The sequence below is a fragment of the Sphaerodactylus townsendi genome, linkage group LG11 (assembly GCF_021028975.2).
Source record: "Sphaerodactylus townsendi isolate TG3544 linkage group LG11, MPM_Stown_v2.3, whole genome shotgun sequence".
NCBI classification, from domain to species: Eukaryota; Metazoa; Chordata; class Lepidosauria; order Squamata; family Sphaerodactylidae; genus Sphaerodactylus; species Sphaerodactylus townsendi.
In genome coordinates this window covers 11,619,419-11,640,179 of record NC_059435.1, presented here as the reverse complement: position 1 = coordinate 11,640,179, position 20,761 = coordinate 11,619,419, and the positions used below count along the sequence as shown (strand labels likewise).

Here is a 20,761-nt window from a genome sequence, read left to right as displayed (position 1 = left end):
TGACCACACCAGACTTTCCCCTCCACACTGGCATTCTGGGGCACCAAATGAAGCATGTCACAGGCCCAAAGAGTCTTTGGAAAACCCCTTTAGTGATGTGTCCACTGGTCTACTCATAGACAACTCCTGGTCCTTTCACTGTCTGAGGTCATTTTAAAGCCATTCTCCTGCGGAGCTTCTAAAAAAGGAATACCTCAGGGCAGTGGTAGGATTCAAATAATTTAACAACCGGTTCCAGTGGTGGGATTCAAATAATTCAACAACTGGCTGTTTACAAGCACCATTTTAATAACTGGTTCTGTCGAAGTGGTGTGAATTTGCTGAATCCCACCACTGCCTCAGCGTCTACTAGGCCCTTTGAAAAGGAAGAGGATGGTGGCCTAAGAGGACATAATGACTCCATAAGACCACACCTAGAAGACAGGAGGTGGAATAGGGTGGTCATAAACCCCCACCCATTTCTATCTGAGTGCAAGGGACAGTGCTTCAACCAAGGTGGATCCTTGTGCAGTGTTGGGGTTCAAATAATTTAACAACTGGTCCCAGCGGTGGGATTCAAATAATTTAACAACTGGTTGTTTAAGCATAAGCATAAGCATTTATTGTCACTGTGCACGCACAACGAAAATTTACAGCATCATTCCTCGATGCACACAATTCCAGACTCATACCCCATCCTCACTTTCCCCTTCCTCCACCCATCACTACACAGCCCCAAACACATCAACACGAAGCCACGGAGTTCAGCATCGCCACAGCTCTAGAGTAGAAGCTGTCTCTAAGCCTCTTTGTCCTAATTTTTATAGACCTGTATTGTCTGCCAGGTGGTAACAGTTCAAAAAGAGAGTGTGCTGGATGAGACGGGCCTCTCAGAATATTTTGGGCTTTCTTTAGGCTTCGGGAATTATAGAGTTCTTCCAAGGAGGGGAGAGGGCAGCCGATAATCCTCTGTGCAGTAGTGATCACCCTTTGGAGCGCCTGGAGCAACTCTTTGGAGCACCCTTTGGAGCAGGGGTCCCTAAACTTTTTAAACAGGGGGCCAGTTCACTGTCCCTCAGATTGTTGGAGGGCCGGACTAAAAAAAACTATGAACAAATTCCTATGCACAAATGATTGTAAAATGTTTGATTTCACCTTTCAGCCTTTCTGTCATGGTCTATTTTTAGAACAGTGACCAAAGTATGTCAAGTACAGGGTGGGCTCCAAATATTGTTGGGGAGGATGTGGAATACCTTCCCCTGTAAAAAAAAAAGCAGAACTTTTCCAATGAAGCATTCCATCTAACCCAGGATTAGGTATCTTCCTGGGTTCTTCCTCCCTAGCAGCCAGCGAGCGATTCACCAGCCTGGCTGATGCCAATGGGAGTGAGGCGGAACAGAAAGCCTGAGAGCAACACATGGAGTAGCCGAGAGGGAAGGGCGGAGCAGGAGTTGTTTTGTGTAAGGTTTCCAACTCTGGGTCAGTAAATTCATGGAGATTTGGGGGTGCCATCATGTAATTGCAATCAACAGCCGTTGGGGCTGGTTCCTCCTCTCCCTCGAGCCCCCACTGCACATGAATGGAGCCATAGCCGCCATGCCTGCCGGGCCGGATAAATGCCTTCAGGGGGCCACATTTGGCCCCCGGGCCGTAGTTTGGGGACCCCTGCTTTGGAGCAACTGGAGAACCATACACAGATGCAGTAGGTTAAGACACTCTCTATAGCACAGTGGTAAAAGGACACCAGGAGCACCATTTTAATAACTGGTTCTGTCGAAGTGGTGCAAACCTGCTGAATCCCACCACTACCCATGTGGATGAAAAATACATTGCTGTAGATGGTGAGACTCCCTTGCTCAATAAGTACACCACAACGACAGGCTGGAAAGGAATGGGCCGCAGCCCGTTTATTAAACAACAAACATATAAACAAGAACTATTTACATCAGAGCTGGGCGGCAAACGGGTCGCACATCACATCCCAATGAATGGGAAACTGGCGGGAAGGGAAGCCCAGAGATCATACTCCTGAATGCTTCCACACTTCCCGCCCCTGCTGAGGAGACGGGCACCGGCTGAGCCCCAAGGCCGCCCCCAGCCCGTCTTCCTCCCGTGCTTGCTGGGGTGTCGGGCACCGGCTAAGCCCATGGCCGCCTAACGGCCCAACCCAACCCCACTCCCTGGGGTGTCGGGCAGCGGCCCGGCCTGCCGGCCTGCCAGCCTGCCCGCCCCACCCCCCGGCCCTCATAGGGCGCAAGCCTGGGAGCCCCAGCCGGAAGGCTCGTTCTCTCCCCAGATGTGCGACACCGTTGCAAACCCGCCAGGACTGCGACAGTAAGGACCCAAAAAATCCCGCCAACCCTAAATTACAGGGAGGGTGGGTGGGCCACGCCTTGCTGGTTCTCGCCGCCGGGAAGGGCGCGGACCGGGGAAGGCGTCTAGATATACCCAGGCTCCTCCCGCCTTTTTCGGTGGGAGCCAATCATTGCACCCGTTTGTGCAGCTTGCCGCCAGGCCATGCATGCCCCTTATCTTGCTGCGTTGCTCACCACGGCAGCAATGGCTGCCCCTGGTTATTCAGGTGCATCTTATTTCTTAGGCAGATTCCCATGCATTCAAGAACCAAAAAAACCAGAATAGTTACACACATTCAGTTAAAGGTTACCTTTCGTTGACCCTTCAAAAGGGAGGTGACCAGTTTTTTTTCATCTGTGGGAGTAAGATATGAGATATGAGTCAGTACAAACCTAGGCATCAGTTTTTGGAACGGAAGGGTCAACAGGACATTCTGACTGTTGATTCTCAGGAGAAAATGGTGGGTATATTTTGTTTCTCATGCTCTGCAGCAATGGAAAGGGCTACCTCCTCAGTATAAAGGAAGTGTTAAGAATGCAGCAATGGAAAGTGTGAAAATAGTGTTGTCACCACAACCAGGCTGAGGGAATGTTTCAAGTTAGTTACAAATACACTTTTTTTCCAGACCCATGTTGTAACTGAGGTGGTTGATGGCTACACTTGTAATTTAACTTGATGAATATTGCTAGGCAACTACTGAGACTGGCAATAATAGTGGGAAATAATACATAATAGATAGAGCACTTATTGATCATCCTGGAGCATCTAAAATGAAGGACAATTGATTCTCAAGTGCCCCATCATTGACCAGAACAGGTGACATAGGGTGAGGACCCACTGGTGGTCTCCGCATGAGGAAAGGGAATTTGGAGCATAGAACCACTTCACATGCCGATTACTTTAAAACAGCTTCCTACAGAAAAAAACATGAGCATACTCTTCACCCTTTTCTCTTTATAAGTTGTTCCTTTACATTCAGATAAGGTCTCAAGATAATGATGTAGCATTTGGGGAAGAAGATACATCCCAGTAAACCAGCACTGGAGGCCAAGATGGAGAAGACTTCCACAGCCACCATATATTTCCCCTTGGTGCTACAATAGGTTGGGACAAAGGTCATCCACACACTGCAGAAGACCAGCATGCTGAAGGTGATGGATTTGGTTTCATGGAAACTATCTGGTAACTTCCTGGCTAGGAAGGCCACAGTGAAGCTCACAGCTGCCAGCAATCCCAGAAAGCCCAGGACAAAGTAGAACATGGCCACTGACCCTTCGTTACATTCCACAATGACTTCTCTAGTATCTGAGTGCAAATCAACATGGGGGAAGGGAGGAAAGGTTGCAAGCCACACAGAACAAAGAGTGGCTTGAAAGAGGGAGCAGGAGACTACTATTGACCAAGCCAGTCTTCCCCCGACCCATTTCCTCATCCTGGACCCTGGCTTGGTAGCCATGAAGGCTAGAATCACAGTGATGGTTTTGGCCAACACACAAGAAACAGCCACTGAGAAAATGCAGCCAAACGCAGCTTGACGGATGAGGCAGGTCCCTTTCTCAGGTCTTCCAATGAAGAGCAAAGCACAAAGGAAGCACAGGAAGAGAGAGACGAGGAGAATGTAGGAGAGGCTGCGGTTGTTGGCCTTCACAATAGGCGTGTTCTGGTGCTTCACAAAAATTCCCAAGACCCAAGCTGTGATGAAAGAAAGGGAAAGAGCCAAAGTAGCCAAACTACTCCCTAAAGGCTCTTCATATGACAGGTAGCTGACGTCTTTGGGAAGGCATGAATCTTGGTGTCTGTTAGGATAATGATCTTCGGGGCACTGGAAACAGTCATCCATGTCTGAAAAATAAAACATTCATTGCTGTACAAGATAGACTTATGTATGCTTCTTCTGTTTTATGATTGTATGGCTAACTTGAGGTTGGTGTTCATTATATTGGTTTTTATATGCCGCTCTGAATCTTGCTTTGCAAGAGAAAATGGGATAAATTGATCCAATAAATACATCCATAACAAAATAGAGTGCAAAGCAATCAGCACTGAAATGAGGAATGAGACTTTGACATGCAAAGCTGAGTTTAGACTCTACTCAACCAGTTATACTTGCAGCAAGTCATACCCCAGTTGGTAGAAGAAGAAGAAGAGTTTGGATTTATATCCCCCCTTTCTCTCCTGTAGGAGACTCAAAGGGGCTTACAATCTCCTTTCCCTTCCCCCCTCACAACAAACCCCCTGTGAGGTGGGTGGGGCTGAGAGAGCTCCAAAGAACTGTGACTAGTCCAAGGTCACCCAGCTGGCGTGTGTGGGAGTGCGCAGGCTAATCTGAATTCCTCAGATAAGCCTCCACAACTCAAGCGGCAGAGCTGGGAATCAAACCCGGTTCCTCCAGATCAGAGTGCACCTGCTCTTAGCCACTGCGCCACTGCTGCTCCTTCCTTTGGGGTACAGAAGCTGCTGGAGTTTTAGTAGTCAACTTGGCAAGGGAATCCCTACTAAATGAGTGAAGGTGGTCTTCTACCCCTAAGTACCACTCCCCCCACTTCCTTTTATGGGTATGTTGTATTTTGTTTCTTTTTTCTCCATCAAACCAAATCCTATACATAACAGTGCACACACATCAAGGACTCTGTCCATCAGTATCATTGCATAAAAAGTGAATAACATTATGGAAATGCATTGTTTATCATACTATTCACGATCCAGATTACAGTTCACATATTCTATTACTTCTATACAGTGTATGCAACTCCTCTTACCTATCTGGGTTGTAATCTTCCCTTGTGGACATGGAATACAACCGTAGCAGCAAAATGGTTTCCCTTCTTTCTTTATCTTACTCTGACCCGACAGGCATGGCTCATTACACAGGGAAAGGGGCAGCGTCTGTCATCAAGGAAAAAGAAGAATGTTGAACCATTCAAAACTTTGGGACTAATTAATCAATAGCCAAGTGTTTTCTTTCTACCAAAGCGGTACTCTGGGTATCAATTCAAAATCCACAACTTCTACCATTCTTGGAGTCTTTTACCCATACCTTACAAGTCTAGAGCAAAATGTACACCTCCCCTATGCTTTCATAATTCCCTCTAAGCTTCGTGGATCTAAATGTATTTCTGTTTCAATGGTGCTTTTATGAGATGGTAGGGAATCCTAAACTTGCTATGTTCATTCATACCTTTAAGTTGCTTCTGGCTCACTTCCTTGATGTTCTTTCTATTTTGCAGTTGGTTTTGCAGTTGAGATAGTATTGTGTGTTCCTATTTGACACTGTATTTATTGTATATGATTTATTTTATGTGTGCAATAAATACATTGTAATATGGGAACACAAATCATGTTTAAAACATGTGCTTTCTCTAGGAATAATTTGACAGGAGGAAACATAAATAGCGTGAATATGAAGACTTGCTTGTTACACACAAAGGCAAGAATGGCAAACCCTTCACCCTTCTAACTATTTCTGCAGTCTCCTAACTATACTGGACAAGTTTCCTCATATTTTCTATAACTGAGTTGTTTTAGCCAGCATATAAGGTAATTTATGCTTGTCTGCTCAGCCTTAGCAACTCCAGAAAAGTGAAGTTAGTTTTTTCCCCTACGGCAAATCCCCCTTTTCAGGACACCAGCTCTCTGCTACTCGCAGTGGCCCACCAGGTGCCTTTGGGAGCTCACATGCAGGATGTGAAAGCAATGGCCTTCTGCGGCTGTTGCTCCCGAGCACCTGGACTGTTAAGGCATTTGCAATCTCAGATCAAAGAGGATCAAGATTGGTAGCCATAAATCGACTTCTCCTCCATAAATCTGTCCAAGCCCCTTTTAAAGCTATCCAGGTTAGTGGCCATCACCGCCTCCTGTGGCAACATATTCCAAACACCAATCACACATTGTGTGCAGAAGTGTTTCCTTTTATTAGTCCTAATTCTTCCCCCCAGCATTTTCAATGTATGCCCCCTGGTTCTAGTATTGTGAGAAAGAGAGAAAAATTTCTGTCAACATTTTCTACCTCATGCATAATTTTATAGACTTCAATCATATCCCCCCTCAGACGTCTCCTCTCCAAACTAAAGAGTCCCAAACGCTGCAGCCTCTCCTCATGGGGAAGGTGCTCCAGTCCCTCAATCATCTTCGTTGCCCTTCTCTGCACTGTTTCTATCTCTTCAATATCCTTTTTGAGATGTGGCGACCAGAACTGAACACAGTACTCCAAGTGCGGTCGCACCACTGCTTTATATAAGGGCATGACATTCTTTGCAGTTTTATTCTCAATTCCTTTCCTAATGATCCCCAGCATAGAGTTTGCCTTTTTCACAGCTGCCATGCATTGAGTTGACATTCCCATGGAACTAAATTTTATTGAACAAACTAGTTAGGATCAGGAGATAGTTCTGTGGACGGAAAACAGGCAAGAGATAACTACATACACAGTTCAGTATTTGGCACAGGCACAACTCTAATCTTCAGTTGGTTAGATGTTATGAGAGGTTGGTTACTTAAACGGTTCAGTTAGATGCTTCTGGTTAAAGGATTCATGGTGACTTTGGGTTCTAACGGAGTTCTTACCCTTTTACACAGTACACATGCAGCTTCGACACTGTTGGCTACCCACTGCACATGAATTTCCCTTGTGAGGTAACAATAGCAGAACACCAATTCACCAGTCTGGGAATCCACCTCGCTGTATACTTCCCATTCTAGCTTTCTTAGGAATTCTTCATTCAGGAGATATATTCCCTTCCCCTTTCTTTATGATCACCTGTGGAAAGCCTTACTACTATTCCATCTTCAGCCTTGACCACTAATTTGATATTTACCTAGTTCAGAGGGGATGTTTAACACATGCAGTTAAGAGACTTGATGTTAACATGCAGAAATCCAGTTCCAAGAGGTCACAAAAATATTCACCCCGGAGAGATACCTTCTCCCTCTCTGAATCAGCCGGGTTCTCCACCAATCAGAGCACAGGTCAGCTTACCCAAACAGGGAGCTTTCCTGTTCTTAGGATGTTTTCCCCCACTCTGTTATGAAAGCATCTTTTTCTATTGACTCACTTTCACTTTTAAACCTCTATTTTATCGTGCAGTCCATCACAGCAAGCAAAATTAAAATGGGTTTTTCTCTTCAGAACATTAGGGAGAACAGCTTCCAAATCATCTCCAAGTTTTATTGTTTTTGCCACTTGACCATTTGAAAGGCTGAATTCCTGGAATGAAACTCATTGACACTTTGTAGGAATTAACTTTACCTGGTTGCCCGTAATGGTAGTCAATCTTCCATCCCTAGCTCTAGGCCCCCAAGGCTGGTATTTGCACCATCTGAAGTAAATGATCCATATGAAGCCACCATGTTCTGTACTTCGTCATCATTTCTAACTAAACCCTGAAGTTTTTTCACTACTTCTCTAGTAATGGTCTGGGAATTGTCTTAAGCATGCTGAGTTTTAGAAATACGGGAAATACGGGAATTTAGTATAGAGATTGGGGGGTTACAGAATGTTGCCCAGTCCCCCATTTTTGTCTCCCACTGGAGGAAGAAGCTAGGCTAGCAACCCCAGTTGGAAGAGATATAGTTCAGAATATAAATAATGGACCACAGTTCTCCAAATCTGCTTGGATCATACCTGGTTGAACCTGCTGGGCCACATGATGGCCTCTTCGTGGACAGTGAGCACTTTGTGTGAGGGAGCCCCAGGGTCTACCTTCCCAACTTTGACTCTGTGGAAGGACTGGTTTGGAAATGTGACCCAATTTATAATATCAAATCCAGTTTCAAGCTCTCCGTTTTGGTTGAAGGCAACCTTTGTCCCAGCGCTGCTATTGAACGAGACGCCTCTCAGAAAGAGGTGTAGCTAAGCAAGGAGAGGGAAAGCAAGCATTAGACTGTAGCAAATGGTGGGCGTACTCAAATGGGTCTGTGTTGTCTGGAAGATAAATGCAAAGAGAAACAGGAGCTCAAGTTGAGAAAAATGCTATCAGTTAGGCCTTGAATGGAAACAGCATGAATACTTTCTTGCCATCTGTTGGTTGTTTTTATTTTTTTGACTGATTTTTTTAAATTATGTAAATTTTGCTGTTATTGCCGCCCTGAGCCCTGCAAAATGGGGAGGGCGGTGTTCAAGTGGAAATATAAAATGAATTTAAAAATAAAATAAATGTCTGCCACATAGTAGATGAATCCCTTAGCCCAGTCGACTCACCTGCTCTCCGGCCCTCCGGTGCGTCACCGGGGCCTGGGGACACGCCTCCCCTGCCCTGGGTGCCTGCTTCCGTGTTGCAGAGCAGAGGGGCGTGTCCCCAGGCCCCAGCGACGGGCTGGAGGGCTGGAGAGCAGGTGAGTGAAGGCAGGGAGTGGGGGGGAAGCGCCGGGAAGCCGCTGCCGTTCGCACGGCAGCAGCTTCCAGCCGGCGTTTTCAGAAAAGTGCGCTTTCCAGCACACTCTGAAAACGCCGGCTTGGCGCCGGGCGGGCGGCGCAAGGGCGGCGCGGCTGCGAAGCAGCTGCACCCCCTGTGCGAATGGGGGCCTGGGGATGGCGTTTTTGCCGTCCCCAGGCCGCCATATTCCGCCCGTGCGGAAACGGCCTCTGTGATTTTCAGGTCTATAATTTTTATACTTATTTCCTTTCTATTTTTGTATTTTGATATGCTTTCATATGTCTGGTTACAGTGAGCTGTAGTCATTTTTCTTGACCAAACTAGTTTCAGAAAGCATGTTCTATGTATTCACTGGACATAAAATGGAAACTATGGCTGACCTAGAACACCATCATTCATATGACCTAGCCTGGTGAAGACACATCTTACTCTTCAGTCTAGTACATGTCGATGTACCTACATGTATGGTGAACTTTCTACCTGTAGATCAATCAGAATTTATTGAATTGGCTCTTGATCCAGAAGATCCTCTCTCTCTGTAACCTTCACTAGCACACTCTTCATTTGCACAGGAACACAAGGCAACAGACTATCAAAAGGAAGCTAAAGCTATCCTGTCCTGAGAGAGATTACTTCTATGTTGTCCAGAACATAATGGACCTATGCGTATGATGAGGTTTCTGGCCTTGTTCTACTCAGGGTATTACCAGAAATGGCTGTTGATTCAGAAGCTTCTGCCTTCCTTTATTGCCCATTACCGATTGCTTGGATCTTTGTAAATGCATGGCATGTAAGGCATAGGCTACAGCATAGACAGCATCATACACACTGCTGCTGTGGCCAGTCATGCTCATTTCAAAAACGGTCTTGGGAAGATTCTCCAGTTTCTCCCTCCCAGTGCACATTGGCTCCACATTCTCCTCCTCCATGGGTTTGGACAAAGAGCAGGCAAACATGTCCTCCCAGAAGTTTTTTATGAAGCCATCTTCATTTTCCACTATAGGATTTCTCAGCTGAATAAATTTCTCAAATCCAAGTGACTTCTTGGAAGGAACTGAGAGGGAGATTGCCCCATGGATGTACTGTATGCTCAACTCTCTTTGAAACGCAAATGATGTGAACTCCATCTCAGCAGTCATAATCCAGACTTTTGTCTTCACGGGTACATCGTCAAATGCCACGAAGTGCAGCAATGTTCTCATAACTGCCATGGTTTCACTTTCAGTGCAGACAATTAGTACATTGGCTGAGCTTCTCATGGTAAAACTAAACAATTCCTTCCCTTCTGATAACATATCTTCAAGCGCAGTGGAAAAAGTTACGGGGGGGAATTTTTCTATGAAATCAAAGCAGATGTGTCTCTTGGAAAACATGGGAAGCGCATCATTGACAAACATTTCCCCATAGTGCTCCTCTGTATACATCACCCCAATCCATGTCCAACTGAAATGCAGCAGTAATTGGAGAATCCCCATATATTGATGGGCCCCATTTGGGAACATGTGGTGAAAGGAAGCAGGTTGGCTTTGGTCATTCTTCATTGGAGTAGAAGCGTATGTTACCTAAGAAAAGAAGGAGCTGCAAAGAACTGTTACAAAAATAAATGTTATAGTATGGTAGGGGGTTGAATTCCCCAACTGGAACATGTGTATCCCAATTCTGAGTTGGATGCAGCCAGCTTTCCCTCTCTATTTTGCCCACTTTTTCTCTGTACACCTTTCCACAGAATTTTCCTCAGTACAGAATCGCTAATACCCAGCAGCGTTCTTTTCGGCAGCCCAAGGGGAATTTTTCTAATTTTCTCATCAGCAGAGAAACTGTCTGGATATATTTGCCTCTTAATATTTCTATTTCTCACTATACTGTGTCTGCATGAAGAATTCAAAATTCATGGCAGTAGGGTAGTTCCTCCATTGGCATGTTCGGTTAGATAATTAAGGTCAGTGCAGCATGTAGCCAAATACATACACAAGAGATACAATCCTAACATTCACCTCAGTCCTAAAATATGCGATACAAACCAGTGATTAAATATCAGATGACACTATACCAAATAACAATTTACAATGTGAATTAAAACATTAAACTATGCTTATTAGCTGAAAGGGTGATTTTAAAATTATTTCCTAAAAGTATTTGGTTTCCACATAACCTTGTTGCATGACATCAACTTGTTGTACCTTACAAATTTTTGGTCAATATTTAGCAGTTTGGCTAGAAAGGTGAACATGTCCTGTAGATACAAGCATTTTAATATTCTTTTGAGCCTCCAGAGATATTGTTCAGCAAAAGGGCAATAAACTTAGTGAAGACAACATTAGAAAAGGGAAACCTGAAAACAAACAGAAGGCCTTCTGTTTCCCTGGTCTTAAATGAGCATACTCACTTTGCCCTTAGGGTGTTTTTTGAATTGACCTTCCAGCATGGTGGAGGGGAAGGCGCAACACCTCAGTAACACGAATGCTCTCTTGTGGCTATTTTATCTCTAGAAAGGAAAAATAGACAGCTGAAGCAAAGATTATCTACAATTAGAAGGTGCCATGAATGCCGGTGATCTTTAAAGTTCCAATTGGCATTCAATGGTTCATTACACATAGAATGGTTATTTTGGGGCTCTTCAGTGCACACTGGGCTTTCAGAGATGTCTCCTCGAATTTTTCTCTTTACTCACAAGGAGCCATTCTCGGCCTACCACAAAATTAGCTTGCTGGTCTCAATGGGCCTTAGCAGCTTTTCCTCATTCTCTTAAATCTGCCTATCAACTCCGCTTAAAGGCACTGATCTAATCACTCCAGTAATTACAAGATAAAGTGCTTTGTTGGAGCGCTTTAAATTGCATTTATGCTGATATACCTGTGATTGCACATATACTGATATTGTAGCCCCTTTCCTGACATAACCCGTCCAACCTTAAAAAAGCAAGAGGCAAAACCATTCCCTGGACCACACATTGCTAAAGAACGAGACCATATGCTAGATTTCCTTCCCTGCCACTCCCGCCCCCCCTCTCTCTCTTCCTGTCACTTCCGCAACAAGGAATTTTTTTTAACAATACATTCTTGTTTGAAATCAAGTTGCAGCAAGCCCTGTCAATTGTTGGAGAGGGAAGAAGCAGAGCAGAGAGGTGGGGTGGAGCCAGAAAGAAACCCTGCTTGTTTTGTTCCTATCAATGTAGCGATACAAAGAATTTAGACAGTTGGAGAGGGAAGCATGCAAAGCAGCACAAGGGAGTTTGGGGTGGGGGGAGTAGGCATGCTGCCTGTGAGCAGAGGGAAGAGATCTGGTGTAAAGTTGTGCTCACTGGCAACTCTGCCCACTCTGGCTGTAAAACAAAATTAAATTCATGCCAGAAGTGGTCTTGCTTGCCACGGGGAGACTAGAAAGTGAAAGCAAGGCTTCAGGAAATACGTCCATGCAAGAAATCTCGCGGCAATACATATTTGCTTCCACTCAGCATATGCCTTGTGCATAATTGGCCTGTGACTTTGACCTTTTATTCTATAATTTGTACTGATGATCTCTACCCATGTCATGCAAGCCTTGGGAGGGAGAAAACAAGACTTTCTAATGCACTTTCAATGATCTTTTGCCACTTATTTCTGAAGATGTCAAAGAGAATCAGTGGTAACAGACCTCTTGGACCAAAAGTTATCGCTAGCCATCATAAAATGGATGCAAGACCAACTCTTGTTTTGACCATCTGCATGCCTGTTTCTAACCTCACCAACAAATGAGGGACTCATTTAGGAATGTGAAGCACTGCTCTAGGGAACTTGGACTGAACCCACACAAAAGGTGCAAAACTAGAAACAGGTGAATTGTGTTCCATCTAGCATTTGAGTGATTGTCTTGGCCTGAAACGAAAACAAGAGAGGTGGTACAAAAATGGCTCCTTTCGTATGGAAGAATGGGATTATATTAAGGGCAGACCTCTCCCTTAAATTTGTTGTATATTTTCAGTCTTCCACCTTTGAGTGGAAGCCCTGAAGCACCTTTCCAAGATATCTAAAACTATGTACCATTTCTAGTCTCAATGGGTATGACCAGCGTCATCAGGTAGCTTCCAACTTATTGTGTCCCTATGAATTAATGTCCCATTGTTAACAGCCTTGCTCAGATCGTCCAGACTGAAGACCGTGGCCCCCTTGACTGAGTCAATCCCTCTCACAGGAGGTCTTCCTCTTTTTCCAGAAGAAGAAAAATGTGCAATTCCCCCCCTTCTCTGTTGTAAGGAAGCTTAGAAACCCCTTTCCTTCTTCTCCCCACAACAGACACATTGTGTAGTAAGTGGGGCTGAGAGAGTACTAAATGGACTGTGACTAGGCTATGGTCACTCTGCAGGAATGTTGGATTGGGGATACAAATCCGGTTAACCAGATTAGAGTTCACTGCTCATGTGGAGGAGTGGGGATTTATACCCAGTTCTCCATGTCAGAGTCCACCTGCTCTTAACTACTACTCGATGCTGACTGACTTTTCCTGCTTCCTTCAGGTTGATCTGGCATTATTGTCTGTTCAAGTGACTCATGTCTTTCTAGAATGTGATTGAAGTACAAAAGCCTTGGTTTAGTCATTTAGCTTCCATTCAAAGTTCAGGCTTGATTTGTGCTCGGGCCTACTGATTTGAGGTGTTTTTTTTTTGCCAGTTCACTGTATATGTATAACTTAACCACCACCACACTTCTAAAGAATGAATTGTGTTCCTTTCAGGTTTCTTTATGGTCCAGCTTTCACTCCCATACAGAACAACAGGGAATACTTTATCATGAATTAACATCATCTTTACTGCCAGTGACACATCCTTACACTTATGAATCTTTTCTAGTTGACTCATTCCGCACATGCAGAATAATGTACTTTCAAACTGCTTTCAGTGCTCTTTAAAGCTGTGCAGAATAGCAAAATCCACTTGCAAACAGTTGTGAAAGTGGTTTGAAAACACATTATTTTGTGTGTGCGGAAGGGGCCGTTGTTTTCAGTCATCCTTCCCCGTCTCAATCTCCTTCTGATATGCCAGGTTTTTTGGCTATTAGTGAAATTCCAAAGCTTCAATGCCAGAGATGAGACCAGGTAAACTCCAGAGATGAGACCAGGTAAAAATAAATCTGGAGAGTTTTTTTTCCCCTCTGCAGTTGAAATAAACTCAGTCTTAGCAAGATTCAAGAGATGATAAGCCAAGTACAGAAGCCAAAGTTCGGTATTTATAGTAGTTTACAGGTTGTAAAAATCACATCATTGATACATCATCATTGATACATTTTTGGATTTTCCAAAATCATGACAAGCATGTGAAGCCCCTTGCACCCAAATTTTTATTGGTAACATCTGGTTTCTAAACTGGAGATCACAACACAATACACAGGTCACACTTTGTATTATTCTACTACTCATCAAGTGACCCTGGCAGGGCTATTGCTGAGGAGTAGAGAAACGTCTGTCACTCTCTGGGTGATATTATTTATTTTTTATTTATTTATTTCTTCGATTTTTATACCGCCCGATCCCCAGAGGGCCCCGGGCGGTGAACAACACAATTCAACATCAAACAGGAGCAGGTCGTACACAAAATATAAATACATAGGCTCCATCTCATAATCATCAATAAAATAACCTAAAACTCATAAAACAGCGAATAACAATTAATACATAAATAAACAAGAGGTGTCCAGAAACCCCAATTTAAAACCTACCCCCAAAAAGGGGGACGGCGGGCCCCTCAATATGAGGGGACTCTGATGTAACAGCACCAAGGCAAAGAGCAGTAAGGGGGCACCATATCAGCGGCTGGGCACCCCAAAGGCCCCGTGGAACAGCACAGTCTTACAGGCCCTGCGGCCTTATGCCTTCTTTGAAATGTTGCCATCCCATCCTCTCTGCTAGACAATTTTTTTATATCAAAACTGGGTTTGGTTTTCCAATGGTAAACATGAAAGACCCTCTTCTTTAGTTCAAACGCAAGAGGAGACTAATTTCCCAGATGCAAAAAGCAGCTACTGGGATTCAACACTGACAGTTATCTCTCGTAGTCAACTCCTATAATAGCTACACCTATGGACCTCTAAGTGCAATTTTTATACAAAATTTTTTTTTTGCTTTTTGTCTCAAAGATACAGACTTCCCACTAGCTAAAAACTGCCAATTTCTAATACAGTATCAGACACATACATAACAAAGAGCACTTCTATTCCTTATAGCTTAGAGTGTTAAGTACTATAAGATCAATTTCTGAAAAAATTCTTCCAAACTGTAATTTAAAATTCAGCAGTACTCTTGTGATACCTTGGTAGCAGTCTCCATTTTGGTTGGTGATGGAGCCAAGGAATAGAAAATCTTGAACACTTTCAAGCTTTTCGTTATACACATCAAAGCTGTATGATTTGGTGTGGTGTATTAACTGCATCTGTGGATGTTCAGTAATCCTGTCTTGACCCTTTCTGTTTTGACTTTCATCAGCAGTGAGCTGAAGATCACGGATCATAACAGTTCATGACGTACATGGACAGGGACTAGAATTCCACCAGTCCATCAAACGGTTAACATAACTGCTGTGAATCTTCCTTCTTTTTGTTGGTTTGATTGTGATCCAGCAAGTGGGTTCTCACCTGTACATGTATGTAGAGTTGTGAATTTTGAAGATATACAGAATGAGATATTCGTTAACTCTCTTACATTCCCTTTACATGAAAAAAAAACGAGAAGCATTGAGAGGAGGAGCAACATCTTCGTTCTATATGAATTATGTTGTTCATTATATCACCTCATGTGAAATGTTTGAGGTATGAATGTGAGAGCAGGAGGAAGCTCAGAGACTGGACGAACTCCCCTGCCACAACAAAAAGCCACCGAATTGAGTGAAAGGATCTTAATATGTAACATGGCCTGGATAGTCCAGGCTAGTCTGATCTGATCAGATCTCAGAAGCTAAGCTGGGTCAGCGCAGGTTACTACTTGGATGGGAGACCAAGGTCATTGCACAGAGCAAGGCAATGGCAAAACCCCAGTGTTGGTTGCCTCCCTTGCAAAACCTCTTGAGTCCATAAGACGGTTGTGACTTGTTGACATTCTACACATACAGCTTATAGCAGGGGGAGAGCAAAGGAGACCAACTGGTTTGTAGGAACCTTGGAGTAGATTTTGAAGGATTTTAAATTACTTCTTATTGGTGGGATTTTTTTAATCATTGAGCTTTTATACTCTTCTTATGAGAATGTCATCTGCATCACTAACATAGATGCTCCTAAAATTGATGTGGCTGAGAGAATACAGGCATCTTTGGGTGGGCTGCAGCTCAGTAGCACAACATCTGCTTTGTATCCACTAGTCCTTGCTCATTCTCTGGCAAACAGAGCACACTTCTATTACTGCTATGCATCTTTCTACCTGGAAACCGTAACATCATCACTAAAAATCTAAAGGAATGTGAATTAACAGCCCATGGCTAAAGCACACTCATTACCTGTGGAATCTTGTAGGTGCTCAGAATGGTTGCCATGTGATAACAAAAGCTAGCCTTTGGTCCCCCGATGGCTACTACTGGATTGTTGACGAAGCTACACTTGTAGTTGGGGATGAATCTGCCCCGTGCAGAGAGGAGTTCCATGGAGGCCTGATAAGTCCTGCTTGCACTGAAATAGCTGTTGTAGAGGCTGAAGCCAAGCGTGATGTTGGGTAACAGTTGGGGGTTTTCATTGATCTCCTGAACAGCAAATACCAAAGCCAGGATGTGCTGATAATTCTGAGTCAGGGTCCTGCAATTACAGTATATATTGTGAAACTGATACGTTTGTTTCAAACCGTGTGTCGTTGGCTAAATTTCAAATTCATATATGCCTGCCAGCAACTTTGCACTAAAAGACAGATTTGTCCCCAATGAAGGGAACTGAGAAATTTCACTGGAAAATATCTGGAGACTTCTAAATCTCACCCCCCAAAACTAGTGCATTACCAGTCAATCAGGCTTAGATGCATATTTTGTGAGCTTCTTTGATTTGCTTGGTTTTCTTCCATGCATTTGCAATGCCTTGTGTTTCAGGGTTATTGAAAGGCACTGAATAAATGTTGGGTTTTTTTGCTGCAACTCTATACTGCAAAGTACCTTTCAGCTTATTTGATCGATTCAACAAGGGTGCTTGGACCCAGGCTGAGACCCACTAAAGGAAAGCAGAGTAAACATCCATATAGTACAATTAAAATAAATTTGCACTTTAACACAAAGGGCGCTGTGGTCACAGGAAGGGTAGAGTGCAGCCCTTTGGAAGAAAGGCAGAGATGTGAAATTGTATTTCACTACTAAAGACAAAGGCTCATTCCGCACATGCAGAATAATGCACTTTCAAGCTGCTTTCAGTGCTCTTTGAAGCTGTGCGGAATGGCAAGATCCACTTGCAAACAGTTGTGAAAGTGGTTTGAAAATGCATTATTTTGCGTGTGCGGAAGGGGCCAAAGAAAAACTACACTCCAAATCACTGAAAAGAGTGTAAATAATATTTCCTTCTCTCTTTTTTTTGCACACTTCCCACATGGTACTAGTCATGGTATTAGTATCTATTGATGAAAAGGTGCATGAAGAAAAAAAATCAAAATAGCAATCCTTAGAGCACAAATTGATTCCCAGATCCCTTGCAATAACTCTGCCATATCCAAGAAAATCCCTGGCCCTCAGGCTGAGAAACGCAGAACTAGGATAGATTAAGCACCACAAAAGTGCAAATAAAATAAATCTGCACATTGACACAATGCTGGTTATGAATGATAAGAAGGGTGAAGAGCAGCCCTTTGGAAGAAAGGCAGAGCTCCAGGAATGGCATTCATTGAATCTTTAAATCCAACTACTTACATGTGCTCACCAGTTTCAACCTGGGAAGGATCGTGATGGAATGCTAATGCATCAGAAGAGATGTAGATTTGGGAAAGAATGCCACCGATGATAAAATCCCCCAACTGGTGATACTTATGCATTATTGGGAGAGGGTCATGGATGGTGCATTGGGCACCAGGAGCATCACACACTGCCCAGGGCAGGAGCACGAATACAAAATACAAGACTCCCGCTATCTGGCTGGATAACCTTCCTCCTGGACAGCAGTTCGATTCCTCCCACATTATTATGGAAGTGTCTCTTAGCATCAAATCCCCTCATAAATGGCTCCTCACTTTGCTCGCCCAGTGAAAACTGCAGCCAGCTAGAGGAGATATTAGTAGCCCCTTTCATGTTATTTTTCATCTTCTGAATCTCCCCAGAGAATTGGAGAAAGCACGGATGGTGAATAATTTCAGAGGCCGTGCGCAGAAACCCAGAATTATGAATTCTCTGCGACATAACCGAAGAAAACATGTTTGCTTCAGCTGAGAAAATGTCTTCTGCTGCGACAGTAGATTATCAAGAGATAGCAAGTTCATTGCCTTAGGGGAGGGGGACAAACACAGGGGAAAATCACTGGGCCAGATCTATGATACAGCATAAGATTCTTCATATATCCCAAAGTGGGGCAGTTTTTCCAAATCTGAGTACGTAAAAGTTTTAATGGTCCATAAGATATTGAAATGTTTTAATATTACCACAATATACCACTCCATTGTATTATGACTTCCTGATAATTGTCAACTAATAGAAAAACCGCAGCAATAAAACAACGCCATAGTCCTACCTATCATACTCCAATGAAGAACATTGGCCCTTTCCCCACTCACTGTTTGCTGCGCGCTACTCTCGCAGAGTTGCACTCCCCACTACAGGGGCGGCTACAACGCAGCCCCCCCGACTCTGCTGCTCTTGCGCCCCCTCAGCGTGGGTCTTTCTGGCGCTGCTCAAAACGGTGCCTTTGGATGACCCCTTGCAGGGCACGGGGCAGTGGGGAAGCCTGGGGAACACGACCCTCGAGCTAAAAAGGTCCTGGACCAGACGAAACGGATGTCATTTTAAAAGTGGGGAAACGGCCATTGTAGATTCCTCAGCACTATCATGGGCCTAAATAATGAAAGTTCAGCAAAAAGAAATTTAATCACCCTGAAAACAGTTATCTGTGTGTGTGTGTGTGTGTGTGTGCGCGCGCGCGCGCGCGTGCAAGAGAGAGAGGGGGGGTTGGTGGGTGGGTGGGGGGATGGAATCTGATTTCCTAAATAAGACCAGAGAAGTAAAATGACAAGATATCAAACCGGAGAAGTACAAATGAAAATCTATTTTTATTTCAGATTGAAAAAGTCCAAAAATTCAACAGAATTGACAAGAGAAAAAAGCACAAACTGCTCTTGTTTGTGTTTGTGTGAGTGAGTGTGTGTGTGTGTGTGAGAGAGAGAGAGAGAGAGAGAGAGAGGGAGGTGGGGTGGGGGGTGGAATCTGATCTCTTCAATAAGGCAAGCGAAGCAAAATGACAAGATCCCAAACTGGAGATGTACAAATGAAAATCTCTTTTTATTTCAGAGTGAAAAAGACCGTAAATTCAAATGAAAAATTTTAAACCGTTCTTTATTAGAATATGGTGAAAAAGAACAAATATGTGTATGGGTTTGTTTAGGGGTGACCACACCAGAGTTCCTCCTCATCATTGGCATTCTGGGACACTGAACGAGGCATGTCTCAGGACCATGGAGTCTACTGGTCAGCTGATGGATGACAATGCAAAGTGTTCAGGAAGTGTTGCCTCCTCACCAAGATGCCATTTGGAGGGATTTCTCAGGTTAGTAACAAAAAGAGATTATTTTTTCCCTTGACCCACATTGTTACTGAGGTGGTTCATTTTGGCAGCTAGAATTCAACTTAAAAAATATTGGCTAGGCAATTACGAAGACTGGCAACAATAGTGGGAGTTAATAAACTACAGGTAGAGCTCTTAGTGATCATCCTGGAACATTTAAAATTAAAGGCCATTCTCAAGTGTCCCATCATTGACCAGAACAGGTGATTTGGGTTAAGGACCCACTGGTGGTATCTGTGTAAGGGAAGAGAGTTTGGACCTTAGAACTGCTGGGCATGCCTATTGCTCTAGACAGCTTCCTACAGCAGAAGACACAGATATAGTCTTTATTTGCTTCTCTTTATGAGTTGCTCCTTCTTGTTCAGGTCAGGTCTCAGCACAATGACGTAGCATTTGGGGAAGAAGATACATCCCAATAAGCCGGCACTGGAGGTCAAGATGGAGAAGACTTCCACAGCCACCATATATTTCCCCTTGGTGCTCCAGTTGGTGGGAACAAAGGTCATCCACACGCTGCAGAAGACCAGCATGCTGAAGGTGATGGATTTGGTTTCATGGAAACTATCTGGTAACTTTCTGGATAGGAAGGCCACAGTGAAGCTCACAGCTGCCAGCAACCCCATGAAACCCAAGACGCAGTAAAACATGGCCACTGACCCTTCGTTACATTCCACAATGATTTCTCCAGTTTCTGAGTGCATATCAAAATGGGGGAAGGGAGGAAAGGTTGCAACCCACACAGAACAGAGAGTGGTTTGAAAGAGCGAGCAGGAAATTACTATCGACCAAGCCAGTCTTCCCCCGACCCATTTCCGCATCCTGGACCCTGGCTTGGTAGCCACGAAGGCGAGAATCACAGTGATGGTTTTGGCCAATACACAAGAAACAGCCACTGAGAAAATTATGCCAAATGCAGCTTGACGGATGAGGCAGGTCCCTTTCTCAGGTCTTCCAATGAAGAGCAAAGCACAAAGGAAGCACAGGAAGAGAGAGACGAGGAGAATGTAGGAGAGGCTGCGGTTGTTGGCTTTCACAATAGGCGTATTTTGGTGCTTCACAAAAGTTCCCAAGACCCAAGCTGTGCTGAAAGAAAGGGAAAGAGCAAGAATAGCCAAACTAGTCCCTAAAGGTTCTTCATAAGACAGGTAGCTGATGTCTTTTGGAAGGCATGAATCTTGGTGTCTGCTCGGGTAATGATCTTCAGAACACTGGAAACAGTCATCCATGTCTGAAAAATAAAATATTGGTTGCTGTACTCGGTAGACTTATGTATAGTGCTTCTGTTTTATGATTATATTGCCAACTTAAGTGTTCATTATATTGGTTTTTATAAGCCACTCTTCGGAAGTGATATGGGATAAA

General features: G+C 44.0%; 2 protein-coding genes across 2 annotated transcripts in view; both read right to left on the bottom strand.

Annotated features, from left to right (window-relative positions):
• Positions 1–3,274: 3,274 nt before the first annotated feature.
• LOC125440573 (vomeronasal type-2 receptor 26-like) lies at positions 3,275–17,690 on the bottom strand. Its single transcript, XM_048510442.1, has 6 exons — positions 17,542–17,690; positions 16,162–16,339; positions 9,413–10,267; positions 7,955–8,182; positions 5,094–5,220; positions 3,275–4,176 (listed from the first exon to the last, which is right to left on the bottom strand). The coding sequence occupies exons 1-6, from the start codon at positions 17,661–17,663 to the stop codon at positions 3,275–3,277; spliced, it is 2,412 nt and encodes an 803-aa protein (XP_048366399.1). The 5' UTR covers positions 17,664–17,690.
• Positions 17,691–19,725: 2,035 nt separating this feature from the next.
• The window catches only part of LOC125440572 (vomeronasal type-2 receptor 26-like), a 38,582-nt gene continuing 37,546 nt past the window's right edge, over positions 19,726–20,761 (bottom strand). The window contains exon 6 of the mRNA XM_048510441.1: positions 19,726–20,482. Coding sequence (XP_048366398.1) covers positions 19,726–20,482 — 757 coding nt within the window. The remainder of the gene's footprint in view (positions 20,483–20,761) is intronic.